The sequence below is a fragment of the Talpa europaea genome (assembly GCF_964194135.1).
Source record: "Talpa europaea genome assembly, chromosome: 1".
Lineage (NCBI taxonomy): Eukaryota > Metazoa > Chordata > Mammalia > Eulipotyphla > Talpidae > Talpa > Talpa europaea.
In genome coordinates this window covers 21,245,484-21,266,014 of record NC_140073.1, presented here as the reverse complement: position 1 = coordinate 21,266,014, position 20,531 = coordinate 21,245,484, and the positions used below count along the sequence as shown (strand labels likewise).

The 20,531-nt window shown below is 47.8% G+C and overlaps 1 protein-coding gene across 4 annotated transcripts in view; it reads right to left on the bottom strand.

Annotated features, from left to right (window-relative positions):
* Positions 1-218: 218 nt before the first annotated feature.
* Positions 219-20,531, bottom strand: part of ELF5 (E74 like ETS transcription factor 5) — a gene marked incomplete at both ends in the record, with an annotated part of 42,125 nt that continues 21,812 nt past the window's right edge. For 2 of the 4 annotated variants that reach the window (XM_084244478.1, XM_084244477.1), the window contains 5 exons: positions 219-315; positions 758-953; positions 1,510-1,578; positions 6,098-6,148; positions 9,305-9,538. In XM_084244478.1, coding sequence (XP_084100604.1) covers positions 219-315; positions 758-953; positions 1,510-1,578; positions 6,098-6,148; positions 9,305-9,538 — 647 coding nt within the window. The remainder of the gene's footprint in view (positions 316-757; positions 954-1,509; positions 1,579-6,097; positions 6,149-9,304; positions 9,539-20,531) is intronic. The other 2 variants (XM_084244479.1, XM_084244476.1) reach the window with 2 other exon arrangements.

Here is a 20,531-nt window from a genome sequence, read left to right as displayed (position 1 = left end):
CGGTTAAAAAAAAATTCTCAGGGGTTGCTGCCATCACCCCCAAGTGGAGGACAATGACTCGGAATCCACACGTAAGCTGGGATGTGGAGAAATTTTATCAGCACATTTGCAGGTTTCAAAAAAAAACAAAACAAAAAACACAGACTTTCAAATGTCTATTGCAATCTGATTGTTTTCAAAGACAGAAATCCATAAAGTGAGCTTGACGATGGAGCGGATCATAGCTGCTCCTCCTGCCACCCGTGTGCATTTTTTCCGAATTTATACACTAACCTTCGGTCGACTCGTTCCAAAATCCCCGTTTTATAGTAGTATCTGCGAAAGACAGCACAAGAGAAATGTGGGGAGGGTCTGCACCCCAGGGAAACAACAGAACACAAAGACTCTTCATTGCTCTCAGGTGACGAGCTCTTGGCTCACCCTGGTATTTCCACACCCTCTTATCAACTTACACTTAAACCTTTCCCAGACATCGTGAGGACCGAACCTCACCATATTCAGTTCAAAATGTGTTTTGTGTGCGTGCCTGTGAGATGGGCCGGCTTCACGGTGATCCCCGGGGAATCCTGCCAAGCTTGAAAGCAATGGGGTGTCGATTTACAACCTGTAATCCCTCCTGTAACTAAGAACCGAAGTTTTGTCTTGTGACCTTGTGCTCACCAAATAAAAAAACTGCAAAAACAGTTTACTTTTCTGAGGCTGGCCATTTTACATAACTCTACTTGAGAGCTCATGACACTCGGCGCTATTAACTTACCTCAGGGCTCTGCTCAACTTCTCGTACGTCATTCTGTCATTTTTCTTCCTTTGTCCCCACATCTTTGCCAGTGCTTCTGATTTAACCACTCGAAAAATACCTTGTTCCCTATCTTCCCACTCCAGAATGCCACAGTTTTCTTCGGGAGATAGGAGCAGGTCTCGCACAAATTCCCATAGATGTGAACTTTGGAGGCCTTTTGAGAAGGAAAAAGAAGTTACTTTCAAGATATGTTCAAGATAATTTTTTTTTTTTTAAATTTTAAGAGAAGAACTGTACAACTTATTTAACCTGGTGAGAATTACTTATTTCTCATAGGTAGGACTGGGGGCTCTACTTGGAACCTGTGCGAGCTGCCTGAGATGTGTGTTCTATGGAAGCACTTACCAAACACACACACACACACACACACACACACACATTGATGGCAGCCTGGTAGCTCACAGACTGCCTGGAACTATGGACTAATATGAAGTCATAAAATGACTTTTTTTTTCCTGACAGGTTGTGAGGTTGTGGTACAATGTCATAAGCACATCTGTCTGGGTGGAAGAATCCTACAATTAAGTTTTTATTTCTCTACTACCTTCTTTGGGAATGACTGAGCTCACTCAAACATTCAGTCTCAAAGCTTTTAGAAGTAGACAGATTACTTCAGAAAGTAAACAAAAACAACAACAAAAAAGAAAAAAAAATCCTAAAAAGTGAGAAAAAAAAGAAATTAGATATGGAAAATGGCATCTCTAACTTACTTGTTCGACTGTGACTGTGACAGTCTTGACCTTTGATACCACTTGTTTTCAAACAACTGGAATCAGCATCTGTAACAGAATGATTTACAGCTGTAGGAAGGACTCAGTGGGACACATGCAGACCTCAAATCACACCAGGATGAGCAAATATTCACTGAACAGCTTTGTGATGGAAGAGTCTGTTAGATGATTTGGGGGTGATTAGCAGGTGGGAGGTAAAAAGATGCTGAGATGTGATATTTGCTTTTAAGGGGCCTTTGTATTCAGTATTGGGGACCTACAGTGTGAGGTTCTGGACTCTGTGCTGGGGGGACTGGAGTGAACGGACTGGGTCTCTGTTCACATGAAATATAAGGACTAACTGGCGAGGTGAGACACAGTGAAACAACCAAATCACCCATTGTTTTAAGTGTAATGACGGAAGTAAGAGGCCAGAAAAAAAATGAAGGTGACCCAGGAGGCTCCATCAAAAGACATTTACAATTAGAGATAAAGGTGAGAAGGACCCACATGAGTAGGTGGAACAGTGTTGCAGGTGGAAGGAACAGAATGTGTGAGGCCAAGCATGGACCTTGTACCAACAGGCAGGCAGGCAGGCAGGCGCTGTGCCAGGCGAGAGAGTGGTAACTCCTGAGGCTGGGTGGTCACATAGGGCCTTCCCTGCATGCCACTGTCACAACTTGAGTTTACTGAAAGTGCAAGATGATGACTTTGGAGTTTTTCAAAACACACATTTTAAGCAGCTCTTTCTGGCTAGTGTGTGGAGAACATACTGGAAGGGACACAAGTAAAAGCAGAGACCAGAGTTTATGAATATTAGAAAGCAGGGCATTAACTCAATACTGATAACTCAGAACTCACCTACTCCATAAGTAACACTGTAAGTAACCTGAGACACCATATAAGCATCATCCTAAAGTGATAAATGATTAACAAAAAAAGGGGACCAGATCTGTACCTCCTGACCATTTTGTCCACTCTGCCCCAACCATTCTGGTCTCCTAATTCTTCCTGAAACTTGCAGGCACATTCCATCTTGTAGGTCTTTGAGTGCTCTTTTTGGTTCTCCCTGGATTCACACCTTCATCTCAATCTTTAACCCAAATCGCCTTCACAGAGAGACCCATTCTGACTACCTGAATTGGAATTGCACACACACTTCTGCTCAGTACCCCACACCCACTTCCCTTGTTTTATTTTTTTTTGCCATAATATTTATCTCCAGTGCACATACTATACAATGTATTTGTCTTAGTTCATGAGAAGGCAGGGATTTGTATCTTCAATTTTAGCCCATCAGTGTCTAGCACAGTGCCCGGGATGTACTACGTGCTCAATAAGCAGTCACTAGACTATCTACTATACTGCACTAACTATCCTTGCATTGTATGATAGTCTAGTAGGTATAGTCTAGTAGGTATACTTTACTATAACTAATGAAAGAAAGAATAAGTATGCTATCAAGGGAAGGAGTGTATCCTGTGTACCACCCTGTTGTCCAGGGTGACTTGTCTCAGTGCCACTGGGGTCATGTCACTCCCTGGTTTAACATCCTGCAGTGGTTCCTGGCTGTCTCCAGGATGAAGGCTACCATGTTAGTTAGATCTACCTACCATCCCCACCCACCTCACCTGTATCTCTTGTTGCTCCCTAACTCCTTTTCTTCTCCTGGGTCAGACTGTCCCAATGGGGCTTAGCTTTCCCCTGCCTCAGGGCCTTTGCACAGATTCCTTACCTGCCACTTCTACCAAGTCAACTCTTACAGACCTCTTCTCTGCCCCTGATCTCTGCATTAGATCCCGTCTCTGTTCATAGCACATAGTAAAGATCAATCGTGTCTCTTTTCCTCCTCTACGAACAGCTTTGGGGGTACTTAAAACTAATGACCAAGTTCTGTTAAGCGCTTCATGTGGCGTATCTCATGTAATCCTTGCTACAAGCCACTATAGTATTACTGCTATTTCCATTTTATTGAGGAGGAAATTGAGGCCCAGCAAATTTAAGAATTTTATCAGAGTGATGGAGCCAGGACTTGAACTGTGAGCAGCTGTGTTACAAAGCCAATGTTCACAGCTATTGCTTTCCTATGCCTGTAATAACAGGTGTGCTGTTGGCCCTTAACCAATAATTAGCTCTGTTGAGCACTTGCTATTGTCAGGCACTCACGCCACCCTTGCACATGACTCACCCACCCTTGAGATGTATGTCTAGTGCTATCTCCATTTTACATCTAAGAAAACAGGGGTGTAGAGAGGGTGGGTGCTCATGTGGGTCATTCACTCATTGGCTCCTGTGCACAGACCCACAGTGTGCCCACTGGATCAGGCATTAGGGGCTCAGTACCAAACAAATCCAAGTCTGTCCTCTCAGGGGGTTTACATGCAAGAGGTTAGGCACACCTGATGAACAAATAAGGATGGTTCAGTCAGTGACACATGCTATGGAAAAGAATAAAGCAGGTAGCAAGAGGGGAAGTGATGGTGGAGGGGGTGCGCAAAGTGCCAGTTTTACTTAGAGCCAACAGGGAAGACTGACGAGGAGACAGCTGGAGCAGGAAAGGAGTGAGCCCTGGGGAGGTGTGGGGTGCACAGCCCTGTCATGTGGCCTCTGGCTAAGGCTGGAGCTGAACCCGCATCCACACATTCTGACGTGGACGCCCTAGCACCAGTGACTCCAGCTGTCATTCACTGGAATGAAAGATAGGAACGCATGCCTTCAACTTCCACGGCCCCTGAGGCCCCTGAGGCCCCTGCAGGTAGTCTCGAATTGCACCGATGTGGAAAAACCGGCCCTTGCACATGGCAGGTTTGCGCAAACCACACGTGGATGCACAAGTGAAATCAGCTGAAAATAGAGGCTGTGGTGGGTGGGGGGAGGTGATTAGGCCAGCAGGGCTGACAGCGGATCAAGATGAGGAACTCTGCCCCTCCGCCTGACCCATGCCCTGCTGCATGGAGCCACCCCAGAGCACACCCACCCGCTGCTTCAACCTAGTTCCTTCAAGAAGAGAGAAATCAGTGGGGTGGTGAAGATAAACAGACATGGTGCCCAAGTGGCAAGAAGTGGGACGGAAAAGTTGCCTTTCAGTTTTCGTGATTTCTTCCAGGTGCTTTGGAAGAAGGCTATTTGATTGACAGGATCAACAGAGGAGAGGTCCATGGGGGGCGGGGCTCTGGGGGCAGTGATTGTTACTCCCCGGGGTCTCACCAGAGATCCTCCTGTTCTGTTCCTGGTTGCCAGTGGTGGCTTTGAAGGTACTCATGGGTCCATTAGTTGGAGGCCTTGGTTGGCTGGGGGTGGCCGTGGGGACAGAGGGGCAAAAGCCATCCCTGTGGTGTATTTGTGAATATCCAAACCTCCACTAAGTTCAGCCAGTGCCACACTTTGAACCCACTCAACTTCCCTGCAGATGTGGGTTGTGTTGGGGTAGGGGTGTGTGGGGGGGAAGCTCACAACTGTCTCCCTCTCTGATGTGTCCCTGCAGGCGAGCTGTGCCCGTGTGGGGGATGCCGGGATGCTCTGCTTCGTGTGGGACTTGCAGGTTCAGTTGCCTTGACAGCAGAGACCTGTGGCCAAAGGATGTGGTCACAGCTGTTGATTGAAACCTCCCAGGAGCTGGGACAGGAGCTGCAGCAGCAGTTTCCAGACCAAGCTCCTCATGTCCCATGATACCAGCAGGCCAGAAAGAGCCCTGAGGCTATTTGGGGAGCTGGGAGAGGACAGAGAACTTGGCTCAGGAGTAGAAGGTGTCCAGCAGGAACCCAGGCCTGTAGCCTCTGTTCACTGGTATTTATTCTGTGGATGTGGGAGGCAGCAGAGAACAGATGAAGTGGAGGGAGCTGGGGAGCACCCCTCGGGCCTGTTCTGGTGGCTTTATAGCTCATTGGACCCGAGTCCCCTCAGGGGGTACTAAGTTGAAACCATCCTGTTCTCTGAGTCACGTGGGGCTGTGCCCATACCTGGAGAAGCCCCTGGACCTTGGATCTTAACTGAGTGGGCAGCAGAATGGAGAGAAGGGCCTGGGAACCTATGTGCACATAGGTAGTGTGTGTGTGTGTGTGTGTGTGTGTGTGTGTGTTTAAGAGCACAATGCATAAAACCATAGGCTTTGAGAAAACAAGTCAGGATCCCAGCTCTGCAGTTACTTGCAAATTACTGTACTTCTGGTCTCTTCAAATGCAAATAGAGGGATCAGATCACCATGTTACCTAATTATGATGATGATTAAATAAAATCATGTATGTAGAACCCTCAACATTGGTGCACCCTCAATAAGGCCACCCAGTAAGTGCCTTACAGTGGGCAGTGAGAGTTATTCATGTTCACTGAGGAGCTTGGGGGCATTGCTTGAAGACTCAGATGCCACTTTGTCCTAGCTGGCCAGGCCCCTCATTTCTGGGCTGGGGGTATCTGATGCTCCAGAACATCAACTGGGCCAGAGGCACTATGACTGGATGTGCTGGGTTTTCCGGAGTAGGCTTACTGGATCATCCAGCCTGTCTTCACATCTACTTTGTGCCCAGCACACTACATGTTAGGTTTTGGGGGAAGTGTGGTCACGAGGGCCTGGGAGAGCTTGATTACTTACAATCTTTGATGGCAGCCTTGGTCTCTTCAGCATCATTAAAAAAGGAATAACCTAGGAGAGAAAAAGAAATCCACAAACCATACCATGCAATCCTGGTTTCCCCTGGCCAGCTGGGAAGGGAGGTGCTGGGGAGAAGGAGGTCCCCTCTGTGGGGTAGTTTTATTCTAGAAGGAGCCTGGGGGGAACCACCTAGTCTTTCCAGGGCCACCCTGAAGCCACTGGAGAAAGCCCCAGAGCCCGGCACCCCAGCAGCCTCTGTGCAAACGAGCGCCAGGAGGCTGGAGTTCTGAGCTGGCCACACCACTGAGCTCTGTGCACCTTGCCCCAGAGTCATGTTCCTCATTAGCAACAGATGACAACATCAAGCTTCCCTTTGGTTCTCAGTCCGTGATCTCTGACGTGGCTCTTGTCCTTGGGGATTCGAATGCCCGTGGGGCTGGTCAAAGGTGGAAATGGACATCGGCGGCCACAAGAATCACAGAAACCAAGGTGAGGATTTGGGTGACTGGGCTGGCGCCTTGGAGGGCTCTTCTGAAGAATGTGGTGGATGGGGCATGAATTAGGACTTTCAGGTCATGCTTTCATGTGGCAGCACAGACCAAAGCACCCCTATTTTCTAGCTTGGTGTCCAACACGAGGAGGGTAGATTTCTATTTGCAGGAGTGCAGAGGCCTCCCTGGTGGCGCAGTGGTTGAGCGCTGGGTTGCGAAGATGCCCGCAGCCTCTGCAGCGCCGGTTCGATCCCCAGCTGCCAGGTGAGGGTCCCACATGGCGCGCAGACCTCTCCTGCCGCCTGCTGCTGCCCTCAGCAGTGTACTTCGGTCCTTCTGCCTGTTCTGCTCCCCGCTCTGGCTCTGGTGAATTCTCTCACCCTCCTGTGCTTCTGACTGTACCCAGTGCTTGTATAAATAAATAAATATTTATTTATTTTTTTTTTAAAAAAGGAGATTGGAACAGGGCACCTTGGTATTCGCTTAGTCCCTTTGCTCTTTCCTGATTGGTAGCAGTTGGCCATGGTCCCCCAGTCTGCTCTGTTCAAAGCCTGCCCGAGCAGTAGCGACAAGGGCCAGTTCTCGCATATACCACGGAAACTGCCCCTGCTCTCCACCCTTCCTGCCCACCTCGCCTACCAGTGACGGGGCCCCATGTTTCTGGGCCCATTGAAACACCTACTGAGCCTGACGGCTCCCGGGCCCTCAGACCTCAGGACCCCATTAGCTCCTCTCCCCACCAAGACTTACTTGTGTTCGGTGTCCCGTTCCACCAGAGTCCTAGTCTGTGGGGTAACACAGGGTCTAAAACAGGTGATGACCCCTTCACCACATCATTTATTGGTGAAAATCTGAGCATGAAACTCAGTGCTCACAAACTATTTCAGGTAACAGGTGGAAACAATGTGTCCTGGGCAAAAGGAAACCATGCAAACTTAAGTCATGTGCATGAAAACAGTCACGTTCCTGCTTGAGGAACACGCCAGGAGGGCTTCGGAGTGGAGCCCGAGTTAGCGGGAGGAGACAGGTTCACTGCCCACCACCACAACTGCCCTGGCTACAGAGTGCTTGAGATCCCACCAGTAGTGCCTGATGGGTGCTCCCAGGAGCTCTTTGGAGCAAGAAAATGCAGTTGATCACCTGCTTAAAAAACAGTTGGTTTTTAGCTTATTTGCTCTGCACAAACCCTGGGGTCCTGGGACCCGTGGCAGGGAGTTTTTGGATACATAGTTGTCAGGGAAGGGAGATGCCCACCCTGTCAGACACCAGCACAGGGGTGGCTGGCTCCTGCAGACAAACTTGAGGACTTGCACTTTGACCCTGGTAATGCCAGGGTCTGGGGATGCCAACTGCATCCTCTTTCAACAAGGGGTGCCTCCCTCTTCTGGGCTCTGGGACTCGTGTGCAGGGCTACTGCCTCTGTGGCTTGAATGAACCCTGAGCTCCTCCCTGAGACACCCGTTTGTTCAGATTTGCCCTCTTTTGCAGGGTGGGGGCACTCTGCTCCCAGTTCCTGGCATGGCCCTGTTAGTGGTGATAATCAAATAGATAGGAGGTCAGCGAACAGCAGGTCTGTTTGTCCCTTCCTTGGCCCCACCTTCGGCCCCTCCCCCTGGACTGTGGCTCCCAGGGGAGATAAACTGTGCTCCAGGGTCACCCTCCTAGATTTCCTGCTCCCAGGCACTGGTGATGGGGGAAAGCAATGGGAGGCCAAAGACTCCTAGAGCAGCAGGTCCTCTGGGATTTTCCAAACAGGAATCCTGCCATGGCCTCCTCATCAAGCAGGTGCTATTAGATTGCGTGATTACCTCTAGTGATGGGGAGCTTCCTATCTTAGGTATCTTCTGGTGCAACTCTTCTAGAAGGTGCTAAGTTTTAGAAAGATCCTTCTTAAAATTGAGCTGAGATGTGTTGACTTCATTTAAAAAATTTCTGCCTCTTAGTTATATTCAGCTGCCTGCGGCTGCATTCATGGCCTTATCTGCTATGCCAGATAAGGCGTCAAGAAGCCTGTGGATGTGAGTGTTTTCCTCCCACTGTACAAATGAGGAGATGCAGGGAGGTTAAGCCTTAGCCAGAGGCCCTAAGGCTCTCAAGTTCCCAAGTCAGGGTGGTATGCAGTGTTCTGATCTCAAAGTCCCTGCTCACATCCACTTTCCATGCAGCCATCAGCCTTGTTTACTGTGTGGCACTGGAGAAGTCACTTAACCACCTGGAACCTCTCTTCCTGTATTTGTGACCAAGGGATTTGAATGTGTATGTTCCCTGCAAGCCTCCCAGGTTTAAAAAACCTGCCCATCAACATTCTACTTTTGCAGGGCTGCTTGAAGCCTTAAGTAATGCTTCAGGCGCCACCTTGTGGGCATTAGAACCCTGCCTATTAGGAATGTTGACAATCAGCTGGACTTCTCTGGAAACAACTCAAACAGGTCTAATTTTTTTTGTGCTGCTTAATGAAAGATCAGGCAGAAACCTTTATGCCCACATTCTTATGAACATAATTCATGATTTTGTGGCATCAGCCTGGTGCCTGGACATTGCTCTAGCATACTAGAGCTTCTAGGTATTGAGAAGTTTTGGATAACAGGGGATGTTGGTTAACAGAGTCCCAGTTAATGAACTATTGCTCGGTGAGTTCCAGACAGGGACTGACATGACAGGGTCATTTGGTCCCAGTCCTCGGCCCTCCCTGGAGGTGGGCCCCCTGGACACTGACCTTGAGAGCGGATGTTCTGGAGGATGAAGTACAAATACTCCCCGCAGATGCCAGCTGCCTCCACGAACTCCTCCTGCGTCATGCTGCACAGCTGCAGGCCGCTGATGTTGAAGTGACAGAAGGAGATGCAGTTGGCGTCCAGCTTGTACTGGTCACAGCAGAACTGGAGCCATTCCCAGACATGGCGCTTAGTCCAGTACTCAGGGTGGACAGATGTCCAGTAGGAGTCGCAAGCTACATCAGAGGAGAGAGAAGTGAGGGTTGATGGCCACCGGGAAAGTCTTTGGAAGGAGGCTCCAGTTATGTCAACATCCTCACCCCTTGTCCAAGAGGGTTGTAAAGGCCTCCAGCCTTAGGTCGCTGCAGGGGCCCAGGCCACCTTCTAGTCCATGGTGAGAACGAGAGGTCACCGGGTACTCAGGGTGGACTTCAGTGCAGGAAAGGGAATGAAAGGGGCAAAAACCCAGTAGGCTGGGGAGTACCCAGGCTTCATTCTAGTGTGTAGAAAAAGGGTAATAATAGGGAAGGAAAGGAAAAATCCCTTCAGTTATTTGGCTTCATAGTACCAATTACATGGATTTGGGAGTCTGACAGGTCAGTGTTTAAAGCTGGTTATGCTGCTTTCCATACTGGCAAGTTCTATAGACATTTAAGCCTCAGTTTCCTCATCTGCAAAATGGGGTTGATAGGTTAAACTCACAGGGCTGCTGTGGAGTCTGAGTTTGGGGTTAATGTAAAAGGCTGTGTGGTACACAGATTATCCATCAATGCAACAGTGTGTGCAAAGCGCTGTTTGAAGTCAGCTGGATCCCCTCTGCTGCTGTGGACCCCTTCCACCTCGGCCACTGGCTGAACACCACTGTATCTGGCCATCTGGTGCTGAGCGCCTTGGGCTTGTGAGTTGTTGCCAAGAGTCTGACACCTCAGGTCACAGCAGGTGCCTCTGGGAGAAGGGGGTGGTGGAGAACACATTGTTCGTGTGTTTTTAGGGGTATTTTAAGGAATTTCTATTGTGAGGCCAGAAACCCTTCACTCCTTCAGAAAAGCCCCATATATACCCAAACAGGTGGGTACCATCCTTCCCAGAATCTGGGAAGAGGCCATGCCTGGCCCTAGGGCAGAGACCTGGTGCACAACAACCCTGTCCCAATGCCAGGAGACACAGAAAGAGTGGCAGACCTGGGGCATGGAAGAGGTGAGGTACCAGGTCCTTAGGTTCTTTGACGTAAATGATTCTTGCAACTGCTGTAATATATATTCATTCACTCATTCGTTCAGTTAATAAATGAGCTTTAATTTCCTCATCTGTAAAATGAGAATAGCACCTATATTAGAGGGCTGTTCTGTATAGTAAATGTAAATGTTGGTATAAAAAAACTTAGAGCCTGGAAGATTTTAAAGCTATTACTAATGTTATTAAGGAGCATATACTATGTGGCAACAAATTGTGTGCAAAGAATTCATGGTGAATAAGAAGTTTGGTCCCTGTCCCGTAAGAGGTCACAGATGAGGAACCTGAGGGTGACAGTGGACCCCACAGCCAGTGTGTGGCAGAGCTGGGATTTGAACCCAAGTCTGAACTGGAAAGCCATGGCTCTTCTTGTTCTGTCATTCTGGTCCTCAGAGGGTTAGCACAGAAAAGAGATGAAACGTGGAGGGAGACAGAGGCAGTAGGAGACCTAGAGAGGAGAAGGTTCGAGGAGAAAGGCAGAGAGCAGGGTAGGGCTTAGCTCCCTGGCCCAGGCTGTGTGGGTGACAGAAAGTGTCACTGTCGAGTTCTTCTCCACAGCAAATGGCAATGAGGCTACTGCCCTTTTAACCTCCCTTTATATGCTGCATTTGCTGCCACCATTCCAGAGGGAGCTGTGGAGATTCTAATCCCAGGCAGGATATCCAAGGGTCTCCATCTTGTCCAGAGCTACCGATTCCTAAGCACTCTGCTCCCCACCAGAGGAGGAGGAGGGGGCAGGGGGCAGAAGAAGGGGTCAGGCCAGCTGCGGCCTGTCCTAATCTGTGCCATCTCAAGTTCCTCAAATCCTCCCAACTGTCCTAATCTGTAGATACGATCAAGCCAATTTCACAAAGGAGGAAATGAAGGCTCCCCTAAAACTTATAGTCCTTTCAGAAATCTCTTTTCTCATTGTGGGGTGGATTGAGGAGCAGTCAAACTTAAATAGATTTGTTTTAATTTATTTTGAGTTGCAACTGGAACTCCGTGTGCAAGGAGTTGACATACCTCCGCTGGTTCAGGCAAACGTTGTCACCTCTACCTGGTGGAGGAGAGTGTGAGGGGACTGGAAAGGCCGGATGCCTCTCCTCTTGCTCACTGGCCTCTGGCTAGAGCCAGTTCTGGGGCCCTTAGGGGGCCCTTGTGGCAAGCAGGGTCTCCTGGGAAAATAGGGCAGCCATTTCTGAGGCTATGGGGTGCTTTCGTCTACTCATTTCTGGCTTGAGTAGTCCCAGGGGCCTTTGACGTTCCTGGTATTCTGATGAGAGACGTTTATGAGCCTTGAAATTCTTCTACTCTTGGTCCTGGGCTGAGCCCCTGTGGAGATGGCTATCGATCTGAGGCATTTGACGACAGTTTATTTCTTTCATGGAAAAGTTTTGTTAAGTCTCCATTCCCCTCCCCTCTCCACTTCTACCCCCTCGTTATTTTTTTTGGCACTTGAAAAGGGCCACGTTGTTTCTGGAAACCAAGAGGGCCTAAAGATTTCAGAGAAATGCCCAGGTTGGGGGTGGGCCCTGACACTAGGAAGGTGTTGCTGGCCCAGCCTCCCTTCTCCTCAGCCTTCTCCTTTGAAGCTCGCCCACAGAGCGGGCTTTGTGTGCAGCCTGGGCCCAGGAGGGGAGCCAGAGCCAGAGCCAACCATGGCGGGCCCTCCTCACTGGGAAAGTCCTTCCTACAGTCACAGGGCAGAGAAGAAGTGGCTGTTCTCAGCAACATGGAGGCCAGAGAGTCCACAGGCACAGGATGTTTTCATTTGTGGGGTGTTTCCGTGATCTTGTCCTCACTACTACAGAGGGGAGGCTGACAGAAGTGAGGAAGACCTGCTACTGCTGACTCTCTCTCTGTCCTACTCCCCCTCATTTCCCCAGAGCCCCTCCAGGCTCAGGTCTTTCTCATGTGCCTGCTTCCCTTTCCCTAGCATCAGGTTTCCTTCAGGCCTCACCTGATTCCTGCTCATCCTCAGGAACATGGCTTACTCTATCTTTTCAGAGATCTTTTCCCTCTTTCCCCTCTCCAGTGTCCTCAGAGGATTCAGCTCCATCTCCCTCCCTCTCCAGACCTTGAGTTCTGCAAAGCCCGGATCTGCTTTGCCCTCCCTGGCTCAGGAGTTCCCACTGTGGGTGGCCCGTGAATGTAACCCAGAGCGAATGGTTGAACATTAGTGTCTCCAGCTACACTTACTGTTATGGTAACTGAGGTTCTGGGAGGTTCCTATTAGGGTCGCAGGGCTAGGCAGTGAGGGAGTCAGGCCCCATCCCAACTCTCTATTTTCAGATGTGGGATTTTGCATCACAACACACCTCACTCATCTTGGTTGAGGAGGGCCAATTTTGGTTGAGGAGGGCCACATATTTGAAGACTAAAAGAGGTGGGACTGAAGTCACACCTTGGCACATATAAAATATATATAGTGGCCTCCCTGTTGGCGCAGGGGTTAAAGACAGCTCCATCAAACTATCGCCAGCCACTGCAGCATGAGTTCGATCCCTGGCCAGGGAGGTGATCCACATGGCACAGCAGACCTCTCCTGACTCGCCCGCTGCTCCCCTCAGCAGTGTATTTCAGTAGATCTGCCTGTTCTGCTCCCCACTCTCTTTGGTGAATCCTCTCACCGCCCCACACCTCTGGCTTACATCCCAGTTCTTGTATGTATAAATAAATAAATCTTTAAAAAAGTAAAATATATATAAAATTACTATATATAATATAAAATATAGAATATAAAATTATTTCTGTTTTTAGAATATAAAATTATTTCTATAGTTACATAGTACAGCTATTTAAAAAATCAAAATATAATATAAAATTATTTATATAGTTACATAATACAGCTATTTGAAAAATCAAAAAAAAGGAAGGGAAGCCTGAGAATAACCATCTTTGCAATCCCAGTGAATGAAGTTGATCCTTTTGCTATTTGTAAGAGACAAACTCAGGATAAATAAGTCAAAGGATAATACACTCCAGAATATGGTACCTTTAACAGATTGTCTAGTCTAGAAATGTCAAGTGTTTTCCTCAATGTGTTTACCATTCATAAAATTAGCTGAACTTTTTGGAGAAGCTGAGTTATCACGCTCTCCTGCTTGCATCTATCACTTGACCAGACAGCACACTGTGTCTGCCAGACTCAATCTAAATGTCCACAGGCCACTATTAACAATAGGCTTGGCCAGCTTCTTTGAAGTCAGAAGTAGGTCAGGACACTTGTTTAAGGGCCAGCTGCACAGGAAAGAATTGAGGAGCTCCAGAGAGTTTTCAGCAATTCTGGGGGATACTATATACACAAGTGATACTATAGCTTGGGATATGTTTGAACTCAGATGGAGGACTTAAGATTTTAGAGCTGGGATGGCAGCACTCAAATGCCCAGCGGGTCATGCACATCCATGCATGGAGTGGCCTTGGTTGAGGACAATGGGAATTGGAAAGCTCAAGCCACATGGATAGTGGCCGCTCAGCCCAGCTCATTGCTGCCATGTGGGACGAGGGCCCTGCATTGTTTTGTGAAATCTCACAACTTTTAAGTATTGACAACTTATTTAATTTTTAAACACCAATCCGAGGGCCGATCAAAACTCTCCCCCATTTTGGATCACTCTGGCAGTTATTCCGTGGTGGAGAATTTCACATGCAGTTGAACCGTTGTCACCTTGAGGTTATTGTTTCCATTTGGCATGCTAAGACTTAATTTTTTTTAATCGAATAGTATTTCTTCAAATTAAAACTTATCTGGAAAGAAGCAATGATGCTTTGCTAGGCCTGGTGATGAAGATATTTCCCTTCCTTAGCTCAGAGGTCTCCTGAAAAATCACTCCTCTAGAAGTTGAAACTGGGTTCCTCAAAAATTTGAGAAGGTATGTGGTCCTGCCTCCTTGGGATTCATCTGAAAAATGGGACTAATTGGACCGACCTTATCATGTTGTAAAAGGATTAAGTGAATCTATATGTGAAAAGTGCTTAGAACAGGGGCGGGCATGTCTCTGTGCTCATTAAACACCACCCACTTATACTTGTTAATATTATTAATAACTCACACCACTACTTTAATTGCATTTTCTCAAATACTTCCAATATATTCTTTGTGTGAGTGCAGGCCTGGCAACTTTGCTCTTTTCTGGAGCTTTGAGCTTATTTTCTTCACAAAAACGAGGGCACTTATATTATTAATCATGTTAATCTGTCCTCGGCTTGATACACGAGTTAGGAGGCCAATGTTGTTCAATATTTGGGGACACAGGTGAGTCTGTGTGACTTTGTAAAATGCTGGACAATCAGAAAATATCCCAGGCTGGTGTTTCTGGCATGGGGGTGGGGAGAGAGGCTTCAAGCCATAGGTTGACAGCAGGTGCCAAGGGTAACTGAACGTAGGAGATAAACCTATGCATCTTCAGTAGAAATGCCAGCGAGGGGCTACCCATTCGCACCCCCTTCCTTGTTACAGACATCTGATGTCTTCTTCAACTTATGTAAATACTCTCTAAAAAGTAACTTCTGCTAGTCTCCCTGTCATCTCTTCCAAATAGATTGCCCTTTCCCCAGCCTTCTGAATTAGAAATTCCAGAAGCAACACTCTTTGTTTTCTTGGAATCTCACTTGAAGCAAGAATTTTCAGGGAGCTTTTAACTTTTAAAAATATAATGAAATAGCCATTGCAGCAAATGTTTCCAAAGAACACCTTCAGCTTAGAATTTTGAGTTGCACCCTGTGACTATCTGCAGGAGAACAGGGAAGTTGCTAACTGGGGAGCACAGAGAAGCTTCCAGCTATGGGTGTGCAATGGGACTCTTATTCCTGTCCTCCATTCTAAGATTCTGTCATATGACCTGGGAGGGAAGGGACTGCCCAAAGGGAGTTGCAGGGCTTTGTGGAGTATCTGAACTTGGGCTGTGGAGGAGAACCTTCTAGATTTGTAGTTCTGGCTGTACATTTTATGCAACCCTAGCAGTTTCTGAACCTCTCTCAGCTGTAGCTTCCTTCATTTGTAAAACAGGCATAATCATAGTTTCCACTACTTAGAAATTTGTTGCAAAAAAGAAAATAAATGATGCGTATTAAGAAAATAGCCCAGTTATCTTGATGACAGTAAAGCTTTCGATATGTCACCTGTCATTAGATATTCTTTGGAGACTACATTTGTTCTCAGGGAAATGAGGTCTTCCTGACTGGGGCTTCAGTCTAGCTAAGGGAATACCAGAACAAAGCAAGCCCAGGGCTTGGCTGGAGGAGGCAGACAGTCTGGGTTGGAAGAGGCCTAGCTACATAGCTTGGACCATAATTAGCATGATTTATTAGCATAGGGAGTTGGGAAAGTTTTTTGCCTGGGGCAGCGCTGAAGAGAGCTGGTGAGTGGACTAGGGAGATGGGGCACCATCAATTGCGGTTTGTCACTGAAAGGAAGGACTTTACGAGGGAAAACCTGAAATGATAAATTGCTTTCAGGTTTCCTCCCAGAGCTGGTGCAGCCCCATCCACTTGCCCTTCTTGACTTTCCTTCCAAGCCTGTGGAATGATTTAGACCACGAGATGGAAAGAATAAAAGCAAAAGAGAGCTTGGGAGTAGTGTCAGGAACTGGATGGAGAAAAGACGAGAAGGGCTGGATGAGTCCCGCAGAGAGCTGTGGTCTCGGACATGTGGTTAGGCAGGGGGAGAGCGCTCCAAACCCTGTGTGACCTGGGGTCACAGCCACCTGGAAGGCTCAGGGGTGTGCAGTGTAGGCTGCAGGTGGCTAGCGGTGGGGTCTCTCCCAGGGGGTGCTCCTGGGTTGTGACTATTGCCACACAACTGACCTCAGACTTTCCGATGATTTCATATTTATTTATCTGGTTTTGATTTAGAGATTCTTAGACTCTCATTTGTATCAATTCTTAAACTTCTCTACCCAATACGTAAATCTTGTTAGGAAAAGCCCACATAGGACCTAAAGCCTGTCTCCCTCATCTTCCAAGTGTCAGTACCCATGATCAGTGGGTTTTACACTTTTTTCTTGGTTCTCTCTTCAAATAAAATTTCCATTGGATAATAATGGAAATTTATTTTTATTGAGTGCTCGGAATGTGCCCGTTACCATGTGATGCTCTTTGTGTTTTCTCATGCTGTCCTCAACACAGTGCTATGAAGTCCTAGATTTTGCAAAGGAGGTGAAGAAGGTCAGGCACAGAAGGGTGAAATCCCTTTTCAGGGTCACACAAAGAGAAGTAGGTCAGCACCAGCAACCAAGCGTTGCCGTTCACCACCTCTGTGTTGTACTGTCTTCAGAATTGAGTGCAGGCACTTGGTTGAGGGGATGGGGTGGAGAGAGGGAGGTGGAGCCTTGTCTTCCCACCTGTCACCTCAGGTCCCCCAGGAACCCCCTAAAGCTACCCCAATCTAGAAACCTCTGTGCAGACCAAGTAAGAACAAAATTCTCAAGCAAAGGGGGTACCGCCTTGGCATTTAGGGGTGAAGTATATGGGTGTGGGGAGGTTCAGGACAGAATTCCAGAAAGCAGGGGTGAGGCCAGGATATGTGGTTTTCCAGATGTTTGGCTACTGGAACTTGATTGGAGGAATAATCTTTTAAAAATATCATATGCTTGTGAAATATATGTGCCCCCTTGCATATTTTGATTGATTTTGCCAGGATTTATAATTTGTTCTATTAAAAGAGCCAACAGAAAGGACAGAGCGAGCAAGTGCAGTTCTATTTTGCAGCCTGTGACTGTGCACTTTCCAGCTGGCAGGGCAGCCAAGCAGCGGCCCTGCTGCAAGAGCAGGTCAGCAGCTCCTCGTGGTTGGCACATGGAGGGCACAGGCTCAGCTGCCTCTGCTACGGCCATTTAAAAAGATTGTGAAAACAGCTGTTTCTCTCTGCCCTTTCACATCATCTCTCCAGTGCCGACGATCTCTCTCTCTCTTTCTCCTTATCTTCCCTTCTTGGGTCTCAGGGTATCTAAGCTGCCAAATGAAATGGAAAGGTTGAGAGGGAGACCCGTGTGGCTTTTGGGCAGTAAGTGAAAAATGAAGAGAGGAGAGAGAAAGCTGTTTGCCGCCCACTGGGAGTGAAGCAGGGCTCCTGGCTGCGGGGGGCGCTGTCCAGTGCCAGGTACGTTGCTAAACACATTCTAGGAGGCAGGAACTGTTTCAGGGGAGGAAAGCCTAGCTGAGAGATGTTAGGACTCCCCAGGTCACGGGCTGGGAAGTGGCCACACCGGCCCTCCCTTGCAGACTTGTGCAGCTAGCTGCCATGGGGGCAGCTCTGAGTCAAAATGGAGTTTCCTGAAGGCCGGCGAGGGCCTCAGGAGAGATGTGTCAGAGCCTGCTGGGCAAGGCGCATGGCCAGCTCACAGAGTAGTGCCCAGAGGCAAAGGTGGCTGACCCTTGACACACAGCTTCTGCTGACACTCAGACTGATGCCTTTCTCTGAGGAGAGGAGGCCAGGAGGCCCCACCACTGGGCATCCCTCCCACTGTGGGGCTCTGAAGAGAACTGGGCCTAGGAGGCGCAGTGTCCAAGCAACTCTGAGGGACAGGCTCTTCCTGGAGACTAACCTTTCACATGCAATTTTGACCTTTAACAGGTCAGAGACAATCAGCTCCAGGTGGCAAGTCAAAAGTCTGACTCCTCCCTCAGGGAGTGTTAGGAAGCTCGCTCCCTCCTGGAGGAAATTTTATTTTCATTGGCCTCACACCTTGGTGAGAAAGTCTATTCTCTCAAAGTGTGGTGGGGAAAAAAGCGACATCTGTGATGTTGCTTGGTATATTGATTTCAAATACATAAATTTGAAATCAGAGAAGCTTCTGGAAGGGACCTTAGCAATGACTTGGTCCAATCCCTTGGGGTGAAAGCTGTATCCATCTAAGACTGTTAGGCTTAAGCCACACTGGCTGTCATTCCTACTGTTAATGGTCTTTTGTTGTGGTGGTAAAATATATGTAGTGCATGTTGGTGGGAGTGCAAACTGGTCCAACCACTATGGAGAGCTGTGTGGAGATTTCTGGACCTACTAAACATAGAGCTTCCATATGATCCAGCAATTCCACTCCTAGGTATTTACCCAAAGGACACAGAAACATCCATTCCAAAGAGCACCTGCACCCCTATGTTTATAGCAGCACTGTTTACAATAGCTAAGCTTTGGAAACAGCCCAAATGCCCAAAAATAGATGACTGGATCAAGAAGATGTGGTACATATACACCATGGAATATTACTCAGCATTCAAAAAAGATAAACACATGCAATTTGCAGCAACATGGATGGAGCTGGAAGGGATCATGCTCAGCGAAATAAGCCAGAAAGAGAAAGAAAAATACCGGATGGTCTCACTCATAGCAGGAATCTAGAAAACTTAAATAAGGGACCAGGAAAATGAATAACTATAAGAAAGTGAAAATCAAAATCAACAAAAAACTATGAACCAGAGACACTTTTTGGGGAGTGGGGGGCGGGAGGGGAGGGATTGGGGTCAGAATGGGGGGTTGCAATTGTATGGGGAATATAAAAATAAAATTTATTATTTAAAAAAAATATATGTAGTGCAAAATTTATCATTTACCTTTTTAAAGTGCATTTTAGTGGCATTAAACACATTCACATTGTGCAGCCACTACTACCATCCATCTCCAGAACTTTTTCATCATCCAGAACCAAAGCTAATCCTTACTTGTTACACACACCTGGGCCCAGACCTGTGCCTGACCATGCTGCAAATATCTCACACGAATTAACTCACTTCGCCCTCATAAGAGCCTTACCAGGTACACATTATTACTACCTCCATTTTACAGATGAGAGAGCTGGGGAGAAGAGGTTAAGAGGGCGCAGTTGTTAAATGTCAAGGTCAGACTATACCTGTAGGACAACTGTCTCCCAAGTCTGGTTTCCTGCCTGGGGTGTTCCCGGGGGCAGACATTGGGGCCCATTGCTACCCAGCAGAATAGTCAGGAGGTAGGGTGACCTGGAAGGCAGGGGTGGTGGTGCAAGGTGGAGGAAAGGCCAGGAGCTGTGTCCCATGGGTGGAACTCATGGAGAGGGAATGGGGACATGACAGCTGTCATGTTGTCACTTCAAACTTAGTTGCAACCAAACTTCAAGGGGAGAAAATTGACCACATTTCTCTGTCTTTTTGGGAAACAGAATATTTCTTAGACCTTCTTGTATAGATATCTTCAGGATTCAAGTCCAGAGGTAATTATCTGGACCTTTCATAGAAGGTGGGCACGTCCTGTGTGTGTGTGTGTGGCGGGGGGTTGGGAGGTGCAGGATGGAATTATGTGGATAAGCACCTGCTCTATGCAGCCCTGGTGGTGGTGAATGTTTCCCAACAACCTGGGAGGCTTGATCTCTCCAGACCTCAAGTGCGGACCCTGAGCTGGGGCACAGTGGGTTAAGGTTCTGTGGGGTCTGACAGCTAGATTAGCACTTGCATCACCACCCCCCGCCCCCCGGGCGTGCACCTGCCAGTGGCAGCCGCCCAGGCTGCTATGGTGTGCAGTCAGTGAAGTGCCTGAGGATAGAGGCCCTTGGAAGGTTTCTGGGGCAAAGCTCAGCTGGCCTCCCTCTGGCCTGAGATTTGCACAAGGCTCCGTGCTTCCTTCTCAGGCAGAGAGGACTCGGCTGAGTGAGAGAGGGGACGTGGACGTGGGGTGGGTGGCCCCAGAGACAGTGAGGAGACTCATATTTGCAGAGAGCTTGCTTTGTGCCTGTTTATTTTATACTCTTTGGCTTGCTCAAACCCCGTCATCCCTGCTTTAGGGATATAAAACTGAAAAGGAGATAGACACTCAGAGAATAACAATAACATTGATAATAATGTTATTATAGTGACATTACTAGTACTATTACTGTCAGCCACAGCTTTACATCATGTGTAAGATGACCACAAAGGATGATTAAGAGCACAGATAAGTCAACTCATATGAAACTTAACTAACCATGAGACCTTGGATAATCACTTAACCTCTCTGTGCGTCAGTTTCTTCATCTGTAAAACAGGGGTAATAGTTGTTTTTTTTCT